Source organism: Rhizoctonia solani, chromosome 1 (assembly GCF_016906535.1).
Source record: "Rhizoctonia solani chromosome 1, complete sequence".
In the NCBI taxonomy this organism is placed as follows: Eukaryota; Fungi; Basidiomycota; class Agaricomycetes; order Cantharellales; family Ceratobasidiaceae; genus Rhizoctonia; species Rhizoctonia solani.
Genome location: NC_057370.1, coordinates 1,551,762 through 1,570,127, shown reverse-complemented (window position 1 = coordinate 1,570,127; position 18,366 = coordinate 1,551,762). Strand labels below are relative to the sequence as shown.

The 18,366-nt window shown below is 50.5% G+C and overlaps 8 protein-coding genes across 8 annotated transcripts; 6 read left to right on the top strand and 2 right to left on the bottom strand.

Annotated features, from left to right (window-relative positions):
* Window positions 1-207: 207 nt before the first annotated feature.
* Window positions 208-2,577, top strand: RhiXN_04001 (alpha/beta hydrolase family protein; the record flags this gene model as incomplete). Its single annotated transcript, XM_043323818.1, has 12 exons — window positions 208-538; window positions 587-811; window positions 864-1,019; window positions 1,075-1,127; window positions 1,301-1,505; window positions 1,558-1,733; window positions 1,769-1,822; window positions 1,881-1,967; window positions 2,026-2,128; window positions 2,180-2,263; window positions 2,315-2,428; window positions 2,480-2,577. The coding sequence occupies 12 exons, from the start codon at window positions 208-210 to the stop codon at window positions 2,575-2,577; spliced, it is 1,686 nt and encodes a 561-aa protein (XP_043176237.1).
* Window positions 2,578-2,856: 279 nt separating this feature from the next.
* On the top strand, window positions 2,857-3,905 carry RhiXN_04000 (uncharacterized protein; the record flags this gene model as incomplete). The annotated part of the gene is made up of 8 exons (XM_043323817.1): window positions 2,857-3,015; window positions 3,090-3,118; window positions 3,177-3,234; window positions 3,291-3,424; window positions 3,504-3,539; window positions 3,593-3,626; window positions 3,686-3,734; window positions 3,790-3,905. The coding sequence occupies 8 exons, from the start codon at window positions 2,857-2,859 to the stop codon at window positions 3,903-3,905; spliced, it is 615 nt and encodes a 204-aa protein (XP_043176236.1).
* Window positions 3,906-4,193: 288 nt separating this feature from the next.
* Window positions 4,194-7,276, bottom strand: RhiXN_03999 (5'-3' exoribonuclease; the record flags this gene model as incomplete). The annotated part of the gene is made up of 10 exons (XM_043323816.1): window positions 4,194-4,778; window positions 4,842-5,140; window positions 5,188-5,281; window positions 5,337-5,394; window positions 5,444-5,524; window positions 5,589-6,469; window positions 6,642-6,848; window positions 6,994-7,130; window positions 7,179-7,227; window positions 7,274-7,276. 10 exons carry the CDS (start codon window positions 7,274-7,276, stop codon window positions 4,194-4,196), a joined length of 2,394 nt encoding a protein of 797 aa, XP_043176235.1.
* Window positions 7,277-7,473: 197 nt separating this feature from the next.
* On the top strand, window positions 7,474-11,477 carry RhiXN_03998 (translation initiation factor eIF-2B beta subunit; the record flags this gene model as incomplete). The annotated part of the gene is made up of 14 exons (XM_043323815.1): window positions 7,474-7,632; window positions 7,687-7,833; window positions 8,245-8,369; window positions 8,436-8,503; window positions 8,557-8,809; window positions 8,857-9,045; window positions 9,444-9,653; window positions 9,703-9,839; window positions 9,925-10,005; window positions 10,081-10,197; window positions 10,417-10,759; window positions 10,818-11,025; window positions 11,078-11,185; window positions 11,322-11,477. 14 exons carry the CDS (start codon window positions 7,474-7,476, stop codon window positions 11,475-11,477), a joined length of 2,301 nt encoding a protein of 766 aa, XP_043176234.1.
* Window positions 11,478-11,865: 388 nt separating this feature from the next.
* RhiXN_03997 (aldo/keto reductase family protein) lies at window positions 11,866-12,469 on the top strand (the record flags this gene model as incomplete). The annotated part of the gene is made up of 4 exons (XM_043323814.1): window positions 11,866-11,954; window positions 12,019-12,141; window positions 12,190-12,300; window positions 12,361-12,469. 4 exons carry the CDS (start codon window positions 11,866-11,868, stop codon window positions 12,467-12,469), a joined length of 432 nt encoding a protein of 143 aa, XP_043176233.1.
* Window positions 12,470-12,512: 43 nt separating this feature from the next.
* On the top strand, window positions 12,513-13,075 carry RhiXN_03996 (uncharacterized protein; the record flags this gene model as incomplete). Its single annotated transcript, XM_043323813.1, has 2 exons — window positions 12,513-12,697; window positions 12,748-13,075. The coding sequence occupies 2 exons, from the start codon at window positions 12,513-12,515 to the stop codon at window positions 13,073-13,075; spliced, it is 513 nt and encodes a 170-aa protein (XP_043176232.1).
* Window positions 13,076-14,784: 1,709 nt separating this feature from the next.
* On the bottom strand, window positions 14,785-15,319 carry RhiXN_03995 (uncharacterized protein; the record flags this gene model as incomplete). The annotated part of the gene is made up of 3 exons (XM_043323812.1): window positions 14,785-14,982; window positions 15,038-15,167; window positions 15,219-15,319. 3 exons carry the CDS (start codon window positions 15,317-15,319, stop codon window positions 14,785-14,787), a joined length of 429 nt encoding a protein of 142 aa, XP_043176231.1.
* A 172-nt stretch (window positions 15,320-15,491) lies between these two features.
* RhiXN_03994 (uncharacterized protein) lies at window positions 15,492-18,270 on the top strand (the record flags this gene model as incomplete). Its single annotated transcript, XM_043323811.1, has 9 exons — window positions 15,492-15,700; window positions 15,756-15,807; window positions 15,868-16,070; window positions 16,118-16,514; window positions 16,565-16,749; window positions 16,808-17,106; window positions 17,148-17,439; window positions 17,576-17,828; window positions 17,899-18,270. 9 exons carry the CDS (start codon window positions 15,492-15,494, stop codon window positions 18,268-18,270), a joined length of 2,262 nt encoding a protein of 753 aa, XP_043176230.1.
* Between the last annotated feature and the right edge of the window lie 96 nt (window positions 18,271-18,366).

Here is an 18,366-nt window from a genome sequence, read left to right as displayed (position 1 = left end):
TGGCGCTAATGTCACGTGTACTGGGGCGATTTCGCGGGTTGAATTTGTCAGGCCTGCCGATTGTGACGCACTCCCTCCACACCAACTCTCTGTGTTTGCGTATCAACTGACTGATATATATATTTACTCGACTGGTGTTTTGTTAATCATTCTCATACTAATTTCTTGCCCCTCACGACTTCCCTCCGCACACTAGCTCGTTCCACAATGGCCTCTGTTGCCACTTCTGCCAACCTACCGGTAGCCCGCGATATCCCAACAACTTTCGCCACCTCTTTCGCACAATGGTGGTGCTCTAATGCAGACCAGAGTCGAATGGCCGAAGAGCGCTTGTTCCGTCGGCTTCCCTTTTTCCGTTCCAGCGGGGATACTACCCCTGTGACTGGTGGAGTTATCGCCAGGCTCAGAACTCTCGACCTCAGTGGCAAGGGTCGATATCTCAACATGCTCACCATCAGTCCAGTAGATTCAGATTCAAAAGAGATCACGCAGTTCTCGAATGTTCCCCCGGTTGTGTTTTTGCCAGGTTATGGGGCTGGTGAGTAGCCTGATTTCGGTCTGCACTCCCCAGCTGAGTCTTCGATAGGTATTGGCTTCTTCTACAGGAACTTCGAAGCCATGGGTCAATGGGCCGCAAAACGCAAGACCGACGTCTATGCGCTCGATTGGCTCGGAATGGGTCGCTCGGCCCGTGTTCCTTTTAAGATTAATGCCAAGCGCGAAGACACTAAGGCGCGAGTTGAAGAGGCCGAATCTTTCTTCTTGGATGCCCTGGAGGAATGGCGTGTCAAAATGGGGATTGAGAAAATGTGTAAGTATAGCTATTTCACTCCCAAATCATCATAGCACTTAATCCACCATAGCGCTCGTCGGACACAGCCTTGGAGCTTATCTTTCGACGGCATACGCACTCAAGCACCCAGAGCGCGTGAACCAACTGATACTTCTTTCTCCTGCTGGCGTTCCCCGTGATCCGAATACTACGGAACAGCCTGCTGGTGAAATTGATTTAACTCCTGGTAACAACGGGCTGCTAGCGGTGGCGCCGTTCCGGCTACCGAAGATCGTGTCAAGGAGGTCAGGCAGAACAGCGACGGGCCCAACGTGAGGCTAGCACGGGCTGGAAGGTCCGTTGATTACATATACACATCAATCAGCGCCCTTACCTTACTGTATGTTATCTAGGTCTTTTCTTATCTGTGGGAAGAGGGATGGAGCTTTGCATTTGCTAGTATTCCAACCGACGATTTGACCTGACTGAAGAGGAGAAGTCTTCGATAGGTATTGGCTTCTTCTACAGGAACTTCGAAGCCAGGGTCAATGGGCCGCAAAACGCAAGACCGACGTCTATGCGCTCGATTGGCTCGGAATGGGTCGCTCGGCCCGTGTTCCTTTTAAGATTAATGCCAAGCGCGAAGACACTAAGGCGCGAGTTGAAGAGGCCGAATCTTTCTTCTTGGATGCCCTGGAGGAATGGCGTGTCAAAATGGGGATTGAGAAAATGTGTAAGTATAGCTATTTCACTTCCAAATCATCATAGCACTTAATCCACCATAGCGCTCGTCGGACACAGCCTTGGAGCTTATCTTTCGACGGCATACGCACTCAAGCACCCAGAGCGCGTGAACCAACTGATACTTCTTTCTCCTGCTGGCGTTCCCCGTGATCCGAATACTACGGAACAGCCTGCTGGTGAAATTGATTTAACTCCTGGTAACAACGGGCTGCTAGCGGTGGCGCCGTTCCGGCTACCGAAGATCGTGTCAAGGAGGTCAGGGCAGAACAGCGACGGGCCCAACGTGAGGCTAGCACGGGCTGGAAGGTCCGTTGATTACATATACACATCAATCAGCGCCCTTACCTTACTGTATGTTATCTAGGTCTTTTCTTATCTGTGGGAAGAGGGATGGAGTCCTTTCCAGGTTGTTCGATCAGCTGCCTTCTATGGACCCTGGCTTGTGGGCAAAGTTAGTATATCGTGTACTTGTTCTATTGCATGTTCTGACTATGCTTTGCATTTGCTAGTATTCCAACCGACGATTTGACCTGACTGAAGAGGAGAAGCGTGACGTGCACGATTATATTTGGCATATCACTCGTGCCAGAGGTTCAGGAGAATATTGTATTGGTAGGTCATGGGTGTGTTACTGGTGCTCGGCCACTGATTCTTGTTTAACAGGTCACCTTCTTGCCCCTGGTGCTCATGCTCGAATGCCACTTGTTGATCGAATCAATGCTCTCCGAATGCCTATCACTTTCGCTTGTAAGTCTTACTTGACTGATGTAGGAGACTCATTTTAATAGTTTGGTGCAGATGGAGACCGTGATTGGATGGACCCTGCGGGGGGAAAGGCCAGCATTGAAAGGCTTAAGGCGGCAGGCAATGGTATCAGCAAGATGTTCATGGTCCCTGATTCAGGACATCATGGTAAGTTCCAGTGTGTCTTGGTAGTATTCCAAATCACTAATAGTGCTATAGTTTATATGGACAACGTCTCGGCAGTCAATAGACTTATAGTGCAAGAGTTAGATAGAGTGATAGAATTAAACCAGAATAATGCCAAAGGATCCGCATAATTTACTATTTTACTGTTAATGGGCACTTCTTGAATGCTTTCCTGATTTCGGACTATCTTCATTTGCATCTAAAACTTACATTCCAGTACATACATTACCTATAACCATATATGCACTGCATATTCTCAATACATTCTGCTTGATAAAAACTGGCACGAAGAAGTGTCAATTGATGAACTATCAATATTGCCTTCGTGACATCATGCACGATAACTTAATTGTAAATTCATAATGACCAACTTGTAGAGACTCTTATCGTTCCACAACATCACAATTAACATGTCAGCGACTGTCGAGACCGTAACAAAAGAGGCCGCTCAAGAGGTTAACCAACTTGCAGACCAGGATGTAGACACGGTCGACACCAATGCACGTTACTTTGCATATGGTGCACGACTCAGGACAGCACTTAGGGCATCCACCAGATATATCGCATATGTATGTCATATTCACGCTGACCTCGTGGATAGCTCATTATAACGCGCTAACAAACTCGTGAACCGGGCCAATAGACATCAGATATTGGAGAAGCATTTCGACCGTAAGTGGGAGCTCCTTAAACGTACGACATCCGGATCGCATGTATTGAATGACTGTAGTGTTGTACCTCCTGCTGTAGTCACCGCCGCGTATGGAGTCAGCTGGGCATATTTAGCTGTGGGTCAACCTCTCCCAGTTTCAATCACATTTGCTGTATTACCTTTGCACTCTAGGGCGATGTCGGATACGAGACGTACAAGGCTAAGAGGCAAGGGCCAAGTGCTGTCGAGGCCGCCAATTTTTCTGAACCAACTCGGTTGTCGATTCTTGCGACCCAGCGAGCTGTTTTCCAGTCTGTTGCGTCCATGTAAGCACATTAGTTTATATATGAATACTTGAGTATACGTAGCAGCCATTATAATAACGTGGAGGGGTTTCATTTACAGGGGATTGCCGGCGATCACTATTCATACCGTAGTCAAGTTCGTGACCCATTTTGGGGCATAGGGCTACAATACTGACACACATTGCACAGACAGGCAACCAAAGCATTCGTTAATGTCAAGAATGTCAGAGTGAAAGGTAGTTGATTCTTAGCAAATTTCTCCATAAAGATTTCTGACCACAGTTGCTCAAACTAGCATGGGGACCAACTTTCACAGGGTTGGCTATTGTTCGTAAGTGCCAAGTTAGTAGCTGCAAGGGAAAATGAACACTAAATAAATCACTTAGCCTTTCTCCCGTATATGTATGATCATCCGGTCGAGCACGCGACTGAGCGTATTTTCGATTGGGTTCGGGAACAAATGATCAAGGAGAATGAACGCAAGGCAAATAAGGAACTCTAAATGTGCTATGTGTTGAATAGAGGCCGTAAATTACACTGTCGTATTTAAAATCTGGGAATAAGAAGGTAGACAACGTTCGTAACCTCTGGATCTGAGGGTTGAGCAAACTAGAAACGCCAAAGAATACAAATGTTTTGTGTTTAACATCTCAATATCTATCGGCCGCGCCCACCATACCCGCCATATCCTCCTCCACCATACCCACCAGAGGCATTGTAACCTCCACGGCCACCACCCCTTGGCAGACCACCTCTTGCACCTCGCTGAGCCGACCCGCGATCGTATCCATTATACCCCCTCTCCTCCGCCACCTCCACCCCTATAGCCGTCATTGCCTCCTCGATGCCCTCCGTCACCTCCGTTTCCTCCACCATAGCCACCATAGCCTCCACCTCCTCCGTTTCCACCGTAGCCTGCATAACCTCCAGGACCACCGTTCCCAGAGTATCCGCTCCCGTATCCACCGTTATAACTATCGTACTGAGAGAATCTAGAACCATTGCGCTCGTAAGCACCAGGCCTATCACTGTATCCTCCTGTGGAGCTGACAAATCCGGCGTCTCGTGGAGTTCCACCTCGGCCGCCTCCTCTACCTCTGCCTCCGCGTCGCGATTCTCCCCCACGCATAACGTGTTCGGCGTCTGCTTGTCCGAGGACTTTGGGGGCCAATCGTGCTCCGGGAAGAAGTATAGAGCGGTGCGGGGTGATTTGCCGGGGGTAGTAGAATTGAGCCGACAAAGTGCGATTGGCAACTATGTCTGGCAGGCCAACTCGGGTAAGAGGGGATGGATATGATGAGTCGGGTACGCATGCGGGATCGTGTAAGACTGTGCCGGATATGCCGCGACTGAGACGAGTGTCTAGTGGAATGGGCTGCGAAGGATATGTAATTTAATGTTTGTCCCAATAAATCGAAAAAAATGCCCACCTTTTCACCCCCCGTTTGGTATAGAGTCCACAGAAGAAATCGTATAGGTCGTTCCCATCGGAAACGTATATATGGTTGGACCCCCACTTGTTTCTACGAACTTCGTCATCGCTGAGCTCGGGGTACCTTTCAGCCATTGCACCAAGGAGTCTCTTCTCGTCGATAAAGGGGAGCAGCGCAACTCCTTGCCACGACATCTTCTTCCCGTTCATGTCAATCTCGAATTCCGTGGGATAAAAGTCAATAATGGGCGAGTCCTCGTCCGTCATGAGTGATTGGAATGGTGTAGGGATATGGACACGACTGGCTGCGGGGAAGACGCCATGAGTTGCTCGTAGGGCTTAAACGGTTGACCAAGGTTGAACTTTATGTCCATATGTTCTACATCCTCGAAGTCGGCGGCGAATGGCGCAAAATGGTAGGGATAGAACCAAGTCCAGGACGGTGCCTATGGAAAGCCAGGGAAGTTAGACTATGAGGTACTTTGTGAGGGATAAACTTACTCCTTGGTAGTAATATTGCAGCACCCAGCAAAGCCCTTCCATGTATGAGGTAGTGATTCTGTGCGTGTATTAAGTAAACACCAATGGCCCAATGCTTCAATACTCACTGTTTCCGCAGCTCGGTGTCGTTGAGCTCGGCCCCAAACTTAGACCGATAATACCTCTCTTTGTAACCTGGTTCCCAAAGTCTAAATGCCGTGTCAATCCGCACATTCAAACCAAACTAGCAAACTGGAACAGCCCGTGACTTACTTAATAGTATCTTCCTGCTCGACAGTACCGTCTGGGTTCACCTTAAGGGCCTTCTTGACAGTTGGCTCTTCGTCCTCGGCGGGGGTATCGGTTTCATCCTTTTCTATCTCTTCCACTGAGCGCTTGATACCTCGCGGTCCCTCAGGTTCAACAGCACGGTCAACAGCACTTGTGATGAGGGCTTCCACAGCGCCATCAACTATATCCGTGTCCATCGGTTGAGGGTTAACCGATTCATCAGGCTCACCGGTCTCTTCAGGACCCTCCGATGCTGCCACTGGAGCCTCAGGCTCAGGTTTGGAGTCGGCTGCTTGCTCAGGCGTAGGGACTTGCTCCACAGGAGCGGAGATGGTCAGCTTACTGACTGGAGTGGCACGACTAGAGGGTTTGAGAGGGGTGGCTCCTGCCAGCTCAGCGCGCATAGCATCGGCTGCACTGAGATTAGCAAGCCGTAGTGCAGCACGATTGGCTACGACTTCGCTGTTAGACCCGCCAAAAGTTGGGTTATTGGGTAATGAGGAACCTGTGAAGACGTCAAAAGTAGGGCGCGACGGGAGTCCGTGTGGCCCACTAGGGGCGGATGACGATTGAGTAACCTCGACTAATTGAGCATCTTGCTCCCGCTCCTTAGCACGTTGTTGCTCCACTTTGCGTCGTTTGGCGTTCTGCTCCTGACGCTCTTCGGCTACATCATAGTTGATATTTAGTTCACCCTGCACAGGGTATATGTAAATAGTTTTATGCGGACCTTCACGTCTTTTCCTGAAAATCTCATCCTCTCGTTTAGCCAGTCCCTCGAGCATAATCTGCACATTCGCTTTGTTTGCCTGCCCATGCTCAGCCAAATAGCCACCCATGCGCGGGAGTTCGTCTTTCCAGATCTTTAAGAGTGTATCAATTGCACCCTCACGAATCTCAAGCGATGGCAGGTGGGGTAGGAAGTCATTACCGACAAAGAATATCAGGAATACCCAGTCATCAATAGCACGCTCCAGGTCAAATGCGAAAGGGATTCGGTACGTTTAGCTCGATTGCTAGGTACTCACGCAGCACCGCTACGTCAAGGAAAATAAACGGTTTCTTCTCTGGGGGTTTTGATGTGTCTTTCTCCTTAGGTTTCCCTGTACATTGTGCGGCAAAATGTCCCTCCTGGCCGCATATTCTGCAGCTGTTTTTGTTGGAATCCGCAAAAACATCTTCGCGAAGAACACGGAAATGTGGCTCGTGAGTGGCGAGTGCCAACATGATAAGATCAGCATCCTACATGTCGAAATGAGTTGGTATTCGCAAATTGAATGCCCAGGTTGTGTGCCTTTCAAATGACTTACTTTTCCTTCGGGGTGTGTACAGGGTGGACCTGGGGCACAAAAGCAAAGAAAACAAGAAGAAGGACGAAATGTGGCACAATGCCATTCATATCCAGGTACAAGCAATCCAACTCAAATCCATTAGGATTGGGAGTGGATGTATCCATAGGCAGTTCAACAAGATTTCCGTCTGCATCTGGAACTCGTGTGGGTTCTTCTTCAACTACCTGAGAAACTGAAGCCAAAGTCAGCCTGGTATGACATGCAAGTATCCACCACATACCGATTTTCGGGTATTTCTTGCTGAGCCATCTGAAAAGAGCGGGAACACCCTGTTTATAGTTAGTAATGCAGACAATTCGTGTGTAAATGGCCTACCATATGTAGATTTACAAGATACAGTGGAGCAAGGAAGCATATGATGGTTGAACAGAACGAGGCGAACCGTAAGCAACTCAATCACAAGCGCCGAGGCACGTGATGTCGATGATCACCAAATTAGGACTGGCGGAGTCATGAATACTTTCGGTTTGACTCCTACTCGTTTGTAAACTCCTATTGGTCTATCACCTACCACTATGACTTCCCAAATAACTCGCCAAATCCTGCCGGGAAGAAAGACCTCCCCGGAGAGGCAGGGAGCAAAGAGGGTAAAACGAAATCACAGATCCGAGCAGAGAACAGAGAGCGCCAGGAGAAAGAGGGCCGCCAAGGCAGCTGCAGCAACCAATAAAAACGTGGGGCGGTGGTGCCGAGTCCAGTAAGAAAATGCGGATACGAAACTAAAACAGAAGCAATCGGTTTCACAGCGACCAGATGACTCAGGTGCACGAAGAGGTGCGCCGTCTCAGGCACCCACCACCGAGCCACCACCTTCGATCACTGCCGATGTCGAGAATAAGATTCGAGATCTAAGAATTTTCTCCCCTTTGGCGCTCGTGGGCAGCTTGGCCACAAAATCAAGGGCGAAATAATCCTTCAATTGTGCGATTGGGTTTGCTGTTCGCAGAATACAAGATTACTGGCGCCAATGCAAGGTGCATCTCGGCTTTGACCGCATTTAAATCAGTAGGTAATACTCATCTAGTGTGTTAAAGGTCGGTAAATCTTCAATACCTAGGTCATTGCAGACTATGTGACCCCTACCAACAATTCACTTTCTCGTCACATCATGACCTACTATCGCCACAAATATCATACCTTACTTCTGCAAGACCCATGTCCGTGAGCCTTGGGAATGCAATTCGGTGGTTGAAGTTGCAGATTGGCCAAATTGATATTGACTTGCCTGACATGCTGTAAGCTTTGACCTAATTTCTGCGTACATGTTTACTAAACTGTAACTACAGGCCAAGTCTGAATTATACTCGCGTATTGATCAATATATGCAAGAACGGATTCTGGCAGCCGACGTCGCAATCTCAACGTTTGGCTTGGCCAAAATCCATGGGGACGTAGTCCTGACCTACGCAAGGTTGGCTGGGTAAATAGAAACTCATGCATTTACTCACACTAGTTCAGGTCTTCAGTTGTAGAGAAGCATATCTGCTCATCGCGCGGGGAAACGATTTGAAGTAATCGTAGTGGATTCACGGCCCATGTTAGAAGGTATGAAGCTGTAGTGGTTTCTATGCGTTTCATACGCTGAGTGACGCAGGGAGAAATTTGCGAACCTTGGCAGCCTCTGGAATCCCATGCACATACTGCATTGTCTGCCCTTGGGACAGTCATGAAGGACGCATATAGTGTTCTTGGCACCCATGCGCTGCATTCAAACGGAGCGCTATACTCTCGTGCTGGGACTGCACTTGTCGCAATGATGGCAAAACAACACAATGTCCCAGTACTTGCTTGTTGTGAAACGTACAAATTTCCGATAGCGTTAACTTGGATAGCTTACCAAGAACGAGCTTGGTACGTTGGTCTTTATATAGCAAAGTTCTAGTACTAACCAAAACGAGTTTCGTCGGCCGAAATGACGTCCAAACACCCGCAGTATACGCAAACGCAAACACGAATACAAGGACTCCACGAGACGAGTTCAATCTTCAACTCCTAAACCCCCTATATGACCTGACCCCACCTGCCTATATTACCGCTGTTGTGACCGAAGTTGGACTCATCCCGGTGTCATCCGTCCCCACTGTTCTGTCAAGAGAGACGCAAGCACAATAATTCGGCTGTGGCGCCGGTTAGCCTTTGTTATGTCAGATGTCAATGCGCATTGCATGCGTATACTAAATCAGCCATTCGTATCCTTTGTATCGACGCGATGTAACAATTAGCTTAAAAGTGCCGAGTTACGTCGATTTGACATGAAAAGAAGCTATATAGGAATAAAAGTGAGACTAAGCAGATGTGATAGACAATCGTGGTTGGGTCATCAACATCACAAGATGAGTCGCCTAATGTGGCAGTGTCTCCCTTCTTTCTGTCCTCCGGTTTTGAATAAGTAAGCCGCCCTTCACCCTACCTCATTCTCCTCAACGACGACGACCAGCCCTCTAGATGTCTTACCCTAGCCACGGTATTCCGTTCCCTGGTGCAGGGGGCGGCCGCCTCAATACGCGAACCCCAATGCTCCAGTCCAGTATGGCGGCCAGATGGGGATGATGCAGCCTTCAGGCATGATGCCTCCGTCGATGCCAGCGACGACTGCAGCGACTGATCCATACGCTAACGCTCAGCCGGGAACGATCGCATACCAAGTCGGAAGGTCCCGATGGGATCGCAACTTATACACCCGTCATCGCCCAAGGTATATGCACACCTACTGCGCGAACTCGATCGCTGATATTTTTGGATAGAAACCATTTATCAGACACCCTCCGGTCCAACTCGCGGTATCAAATGGGTTACAGCAATTCTAGTCAAGCATCTGCTGCAGGCATTCCGTCCGGCTCTATTACTGCCTCCAACGCGGCCCAGCTTCCACAAGCTGTTGGTATGATGCCTCCGATTAGCATGCCTCCTGTGGATCCCCCCTGGTGGAATTCCTCCTAATGCATTCCCTCCCCCTGGAACCGCAGCCACTGGATACGGGTACCCACCATCTCCTGGAGACGACTATCCTGTTATGAAGCCTGGGATGTCTCAGCGTGAATACGAAAGTTAGTCAAAAAATGGTGCGAATGTTTATTACAGTGCTAGTCTCCTCATAGAAGGAGCGGCGCGCTTCCGATAAGCGTGCTCGCAAGGAAAAAAAGAACGCTCTAAGAACCGTGACCGCGACCGTGATCGTGACCGTGATCGCTGGGAACGTGATCCCCAAGATCCATATGATATTACTGGCGGTCGTGGCGGTGAGCGTCAGCGCCGAACGAGTACAGGCGCTTCACTTGGCTTTGAACGCGCTCGTCGTATGAGCGGAGGTGCCATGCTTCGCGAGACGACCTCAGCCGTAAGCTAGAAAGTCTCGATATGTCTTTCAATAGCCGCCGTGAGCGTCGCATGAGCGGAGGAGGCGGCTAGCCCCTTCTGCCGCAGGTGCTCGCATCGCAAGGGAAGCATAAGCGAAGTAGGTCGCGAGCGAAAGTATAGTGGAGACTTTGGTTTATCGCGCCAGTCATTCTACCCTCCCGCTGGAAATGGTGCTCCTAGTGGAGGATATAATGCCCCCGTTCCGGGCGGATATGGTGTGGTGCTCGTTCGATGCCAGGTTCCCCCGTCCGCCCGCACTCTGCCTTCCATCCGAATCATTACGATGACGTTCCCCACGGTGGCCCATCTCCTCGTCCAGGACATTACGCCCGTAGCCGCCACGCATCTCCTTCTATGGGGCCGACCCACCTACCTGGTGGATATGGGGTATCTTATGTGGAGGAGGCACGCGATCCTGTTTCTGCGACGCCTATCCGCCCTATGGTAATGAGACGCGGACGCCCTATTCCACAGCTTCCAACCTACCGCCAGCTTCTGACAGCTACGCGCTGGCCCGCAGCCCGCTGCAGGCGCCCAATTCTTTGTATTCTGTCTCTGGACGTGAGCTTAACAGAGCCAACCGTTTACCGCATTCGAAATTCTTCCTTGTTGAGGATCTTAGGGAACTCATGCAGCCTCAACCCCCGCCGCTTCCGGCCGCTCTGGTTCCGCATGACGTCATGGCCGAGGAATGGGACCGCTGTATGCAGGTGAGCACCAAGAAGATGTAGACGAGTTTAGATATCTAATTATCTGCATCAGGGTCTTATCTCCTTGACTCTCAGGCACTGCAATCATCCCGAAGCGGCGCGCTTGATCCTTGGTGGATCTTATCACGCAGTGGAACACCACATTCTCTTGCCTCGTGGCGTTGATATCAGCATTTACAAGGGCAATTCTCGTCGCTCTGGCCCAGCCACGAATTTCCCATCGGCACTCCGTTCATATGAAGAATCTGAGAGCGAGTCCACATCTAGCAGCAGCTCAAGCTCTGAAGCTCTGACAGCGGGATGATCGCTACTTCTCGTCTGCTCGCCGCGAGCAGCGGGCTGCCAAGAGGGCCGAGCGCAAGGCTCGTCGTAAGGAGAAGGCCCGCCGCCGCCGTGCTCGTAGACGCCAACGTGCTGCTTCAATTCGCATCCGTGCTGTTCCTCTCCACTAGATGCCGTTTTTGATCAGGCTGAATTGCTGACACTTGGATCGACCTCCCTTACTTTACAATCATCGTGTCTTGCTATCTAGCATCTTCTAGTCCTCGACCAACCTAACTAATAACCGTGTTTGAATGTTAATGAAGCTTGTGTTGGAAGCAGGGGCTTCTTGAAATGTCTGATTGCGTGTCTCTTTGTTTTTCACTACAAGATGTAAACAGCATGTCTGTGTCTATCGTTGTACTCTTCAATTCTGTTAAATGGAGCGTTGTTTTTCTGTGTATATCACAAATGGGGTTCGGGCCAATAACTAATTAGGAATATCCGACCGAAGCCGTTGCGGTCGTACCTAATAATGGAATCGTTCTCCTCCATCACCATAGCTGCTGCTGTACCCCGATGCGCAAGCTGACAGACCCCCAACCAACCTACGATGTACCCTCACATATTCCGGAAACAATGAGGACAATCCCAGAGGGCAACTGGTGGTAAGTCTCACACGCATACTAGTAGCTTCCCAGAGGGCCACTGATTCTGTCCAAAGCAGACTAGCATAGGGCACGAACAATGGCCATCGATTATTTTTGGGGCTGGAACGCTTGGAGCAGGTATCTATAATAGTGAAGAGGTCCTCGACAGCCCTGAACCGCTTCGTACTGTCCGCCTCGCTCTGCGGTAAGCTGTACAATACATCAGCCCATCAGCCTACTTATTGCTACCTAGGTATGGTATTCGTGCCTTTGACACATCGGCATACTACGGGACCTCAGAAATTGTCTTAGGATCCATCCTAAAAGCGGTCGCGGACGAGTTTCTCGTGAATCGTACAAGATCGTGAGTGGATATGAGTGGATGAAACAGTCGTCTAACCACCAGTACCCGTGCCCCTTTCAGGCGACTAAATGCGGACGATACGGTATTGTTCCGAAGACTTCGATTACTCCCGAACACGATCCGAAAGAGCGTCCGCGAAGTCTTGAAAGGCTCGGTACAAGCTATCTAGATGTTGTATTCCTCCATGACGTCGAATATGTGTGTTCACCGGTATGGCCAGCCGACCCCACAGCGATCCCACCAAAATCCTTGAAGATCAGGCTCTCATGGCTGCATGGGGTATCAATGGAGGAGATGAAGGTCGAGTACATGGAGATGGTGACCAGAAGATTGTCGATGCATTCGATGAACTCAAGAAGAAAAGAGGAGGGGATAATCCGCCAAATTGGCTTCACAGGTGAGCAAAACCAATGCATATATCCACCTTGCTTACGCATAGCCTAATAGGCTATCCGCTACCCGTCCTGCTCCGGCTTGCGCGCTTGGTCGCTGCCAAAGGCACCCTGCAGATATCATTCTATCTTATTCACACCACAACCTGCAAAACCACTCCTTTGAAGCGTTTGCTCCTTTGCTCTCAAAACAGGGTCAAGCAGCTGCTCACCGCTTCTCCGTTCAATATGGGTTATCTGACCGATCGTATGCCAGCATGGCACCCCGCCCCTCCCGAAATGGTGTCCTTGAGGACAATCGACTCCTGAAGTTGACTGAAAATTGGCCTGGGGGACTCCCTAATCTTGCAGCGGGATACGCTTTCAGGCGAAATTCCGGGTGATGGCGGATATTCCGACAGTTGCTGGCTTTAGTCGGACGAGTGAGGTACCGAAGCTGTGTCCGTATGGCATGAGGTCACGAGTGGCGTGCCCAATACTCGTCATGATTTAGAGCTTACCGTCATTCAGACAATGGCTGAGTGGAGGAACTACTCGTGAAGAGTCCGCCAGCATAACTAAGGTGCGTCAGCGATCGCCCACTACCTAGCCCGCGGATGCACGCTTTTACTTAGCGCTGAGGCAAAAATCACAATGAATCCGAGGTTCTCGTCAACTAGGATGAATTCGCACAAAAACGTGTAAAGTTGTGCAAAATATGTATAGGTGTATACGTGGTCCAAATCTCATAGTCCTAATTTTTACGACGCTGCATTCAAATACGGGCATCCTTGGCGGCCTGCACGTGATACGTCAGTGACGCTGTTGCTCGAGATCGATTTCTCAGCTGATCTACAGGCTCCGGGTCCCCGTCATTCACTCATAAATGGATCGTGTGCTCAGAGTTTGAGTTATCACTCAGTATCTCAACTATGATATACGTTGCTGTGTTCAAGTATATATCCTTGCATAATCACTTTTCTCCCTTTTTATAGATTTTTTTACTTGGACGAATTGTATTAGTTTCCAAATATACAGAAAAGGACCCCAGAACTTCTTGCTGACCTGATTAATCTGTTGAGGCCGAATTACAAGTGCTTGCGAACAAGAACCACAGGTTTCTTGCAACACATAATCCACCAACCTGGGTGTATTTTCGATGCACACCACGTATAGCACATACTGAAGCTTGAAGAATAGTCTCGTACTCCCATTTGTTATCCACACAACTTTACGTTTTTTGTTCAAATTTGCTCTTGTTGGCGAGAAAGTGCGCATATATGGCGAATTTTCGCTTCAGCGCCAATTAAAGCGTACATCCGCGGGCCAGGTAGTGGGCGATCGCTGACGTCCACCTTATTTCGATGTATTTCATAGTTATCGTGATATATGATGTAATACAAGCATCGTGCCTGAGAGGTTACCTAACCGAGGCAAAGGCGCTTAGCCGTGCGAGCCAGACTGAGAAACAACAAAGCTGGGCACGTGTAGAGAAAATAGTGTGGCGATCAATTACGATAACCTTGTGCCTCGAGGCGGTATTCGCTTTCGCTCGCTCACAGGGGGCGTAGGACAAGTGTGTATCTGTGGTTTTGCTGCTGCTCCTACTTACCACATCCAAGCTCTTTCTGTGGAGCGGGACGAAGCCATTACCTCCGTTCCCCAGCGCAGATTCAAACTGAACCCGCTCAAGTTAGGACAGACGAATCAACCTCAGCTTCCCTTTGCCAACACTTTACGCCAAATGGTACAGGATCTACCTACACAGAATACAGGTCCCCTCTTAATATCGGGGGTAGGATTAACCAAGGGTACGTGGTTTAATGATGTCATGTGTCAAAACGATTTTGATGTTTTTGTTCAGTTGGCGGAACTGACCAAGGAGGTCGTAGTGCCACACGCTGGGCGCTCAGCTCACCACCACGATCGTTATAACGACCATCACGGAGAGCGGGAGGACTCACATCTCGCTGAAACCATTAGACCGACCAACACGGGGGCGAGGGAGATAGTTTTACTTCTGCTGAAAAAATTCGTAGGGGTTGGCAAGAGCGACAGGACTCTTCTCACCAAAGATCCCATTCCGAAGAGCACTCCCGATCTGTGAATAATACTACATCACCACCCACTGCATACCGCTCAGGTGAAGGCTTCCCTTGGTTTGGGGGTGGAAACGGGCAGCCAGGTCGGCAAGGTAGCTTCCACAGGCATCATCGAGGGGCTTCTGCAGATACGCCGCCTCAGGGAAGCGAATTTTACGAGAATAGCGACGAGTCAGCCCATTCCAGTATTCGTTTGGAGATACATAACGCTACACCAATTTACGCCAGTGACAGCATGAAATCTCGAGGGCGTCCAAGCCTGACCACTCGCCTTAGATCGTCCTTCCAAAAGGCACGGGTGGGGGCAGCTCGTCCAGCTCGGGAACGTACAGACTTGTCACGTTCACCTTCTCCTAGTGGAAGGCGATCTCCCTCTCCCAAGCGTGGCGCAAGCCTTCTCCGCACTCGTCAATTCGTGCAACAGATCAATATAGCACTCCCGCACCGGTGGCCTTCCTGACCAACTTCCCCGTATCGACTCCCAGAAGATGGACCTTGGTTGGGATACAACCGAAGGCGGGATCCAGTCACCACCACGTCCGCCATATGATGCGATTCCCACTCCCCGACCTTCATACCCCAGGCGTGTATCACGAGAACGCGCGTACAGTGCCTATAACGGAGCCAGACAAACCACGCCTAATTGAGATCCATGAAAGCCACCTTCACATAGGATGGAGACCAGCCAAAGTACGGATGCAACGGTAGTCAGCCCGGCATGCAGCAGGACCGTCATCGTCGCCACCGGGATGACTCGGGCGATCATTTAGTTTTGCGTAATTTCGACGGATCTTACAATGCTCATGGAGGTCCTAGCGAAGGGCCAAGGCGATTCAAGAGACTTTTGTCGTTGACCGGGAGGCCAGTTCCAATTGAAAGTGATGACGGCCCGCCCGCCCAGGTGTCTTCCAGTCCAACTCGCCCAAAGTTGGTTTCCACCCCTTCGGCACTCATTCGATCCACTAGCTTAATTAGGACGAAGTCGGAAAAAGGAGTCTTCTAAACATCGTGAGCGTGTTGAACCAGACACGCATGTTGGTTATGGTTGTATCCTAATTTTTCTGGGACGGCATCGCTGCTCACTGGGTCTATAGAGTCGGATCCTTGGGGAGAAGGCCCAGAGATTCACCGTGATGCTCAGGGTAACCGCATCTTCCCTCAGGAACCCAAGCAAGACCAGCCAGAAGAAACCACACGCTCATACCGGCCCAACTAAGATTGCTCTGCCATGGGCCAAGTGGAAGAATTTCATTCTGTGCACTCAAACTCGCCTATTGAACCTCAACATCTGGAGCCTGTGAGTAACGACCCCAAATCTCAAGGTGAACATAAACGTACCATAAGTACAACAACGTTTCATACTGCACAGTCTGGAAATACGCGACCTGGAAGCCCTACGAGGAAGATGTCTTCTCAGTCGACACACCAAGTAAAAGCAAGTGTACCCGATACAAAGTACGATGGGTGGCGGAGGTCTCGTGCAGGCGCGCCACGTAGGCCTTCTCAAACACTGCTTGCGTCCCCGCCCAGCAATGGGAACCAGTATGCTGATGAAGCGCCAATCATGGATGACCCACCTATCTTTACTACAGATCCTCAGGAATACGATCAGGAGTTACCGGGCATGGCGACACCTTGTCTCCTCCGCATCATCAGCCTGCCCCTAAATCGGCACTTGGTCGTACCCCAGCAGTGGCCTCCGGAACCCGATCTCTCCCCTGTTCCGGCTCCCGTAGCACCTGTGCCTCGGTCTCTTTACCTATACCACCTACTCCCGAGATGGCACACTAGCGAACTCCGGTCTCAGAGCCCGTTACCGAGCGAACCTCGGTACACATTCACATAGTGCACGGGCCCCGTATACCTTCACCTGCACCAGCACGGGCCACAGCCACGCCAACACCAGATTCACCGCGTCCACCGGTTGTTTCCGCATCTCCAGCACTTGCTTCTGGTCCTCCGCCTCTTATTCGCATGTCGCCCCTCGCAGAAACACCCCTCCGCCACTCATATCTACTCCTCCACCATGGATAGCTACTCCCCACCAGCGATTTCTATGCCTATCCCCGTACCTGCGCCCGCACCTTCCCCGCGGGTTCTTCCTCTAAAGATCGAGCGACAGCTTCCCTCTGAGCCCTCTGAGCCTCCTGAGCCTCGTCCTAGGTCACCCAGCTTCCGATTCGAACACCATCGCCCATCGTTTACCACCCCGGATCTCCACCAGACTCCTCCGATCCAAACTCCTCGAGCTCATACACCCATCTGGAAGACCATATTCAAATCAATCCAGTCGACACCCTCCCGGGCGAATCGCACGGCTACGATGATCCTAGGTATCGCTCGCACATGAATTCACATCCGTATCGTGGTCCAGAGGTTCGCTCTCCTGTTCCAGATACACCACATATGTACTTCCTAGGCGGCAACTCCTACATTGACGAGTCCAGGAGTCATGGTCAACGATCCTTCCGGTCCTACTTCTCTTATAGACCGGGATCCTGGCCCAGGACCTTATTCCCCTGCACGATCCGTGAATATCGAGTATCGGAAAGGCCTCCGACTGGTTCCATGCTCAGCAATCGTCCTATGCCTCGACATATTGCTGGATTATCCGAGTCGGAGCACCAGATGCGGCAGCAGAATCGTCAGACCGGTTCAGAAATGTCGTTCGTAAACGTGAGCCCTTGACAAAGCGAGAGAAGCTTGCGGCCTCAGTACTAAGTATTTCATCAATGCCATGGTTGCGAAATCGCACCTCTTCGCGTTCTCACGACCCCCACTCCTATCATTTCACACATGAAGAGGATCCTCGCTATTACGATCGGCATGGACAGCCTACAGATTATCCGACTTCAGCCACTCCACCCCAATTACCCCCGTGGATACTGGAAGTTCGCATACGACCCGCCCACGCCCAGATCCTTCTAAGGAACTACCTGCATGGTACCCTCGCGAACAAATGGCTCGGAATCCTACGCTCCCTGTTCCTCCAGAAAGGGAATCTCGGGGACCGAAAATCGGGCAAGAAGCCTGGGTTGGCGCTCAAGTCCCCATGGTATCCCAGAAGAAGCAGAGGACTTCACCTGAAACTAAACACCATGGCCCTGGTGTAACGTCCAGCTCAGACACCAAAGGACGACAGTATGCCGACTCCTCCAGTCCTTCCGCCGAAACCGGTTGTACCGCATGTGCCTGAACCTGAGGTGCAGCCCAGCGGAGAGAAGAAACGAGTACCCAAGTACCGCATTGAACAGGACGAACGGGGCCACCCCGTGCTGGTCCCGGAACCTGGATCTGACGATAGCAGGTGGACAGTATTTGAGATTGGAGGAGTTGAGTTCAAGCGTGCACCAGGCGATTCGGCCAGGGCGACCCATTGGATGCCAAAGCGGCTCAGTGGGTTGCGCCGGTCCGAAGTTCGAAGTCAAGCTCACCAGTATTCGGAGTCGCCTGCTCCGGTTCACGCTCCCCTGGAAGGACGACAATATAATGCTTAAACGATATCTTGTATATGAATTTCGATGATATGCTATTGTGAGATTTTCTTTTCTCTTTATCCCTCTTCGTATGTAACCTTTGAACGATGCATACTT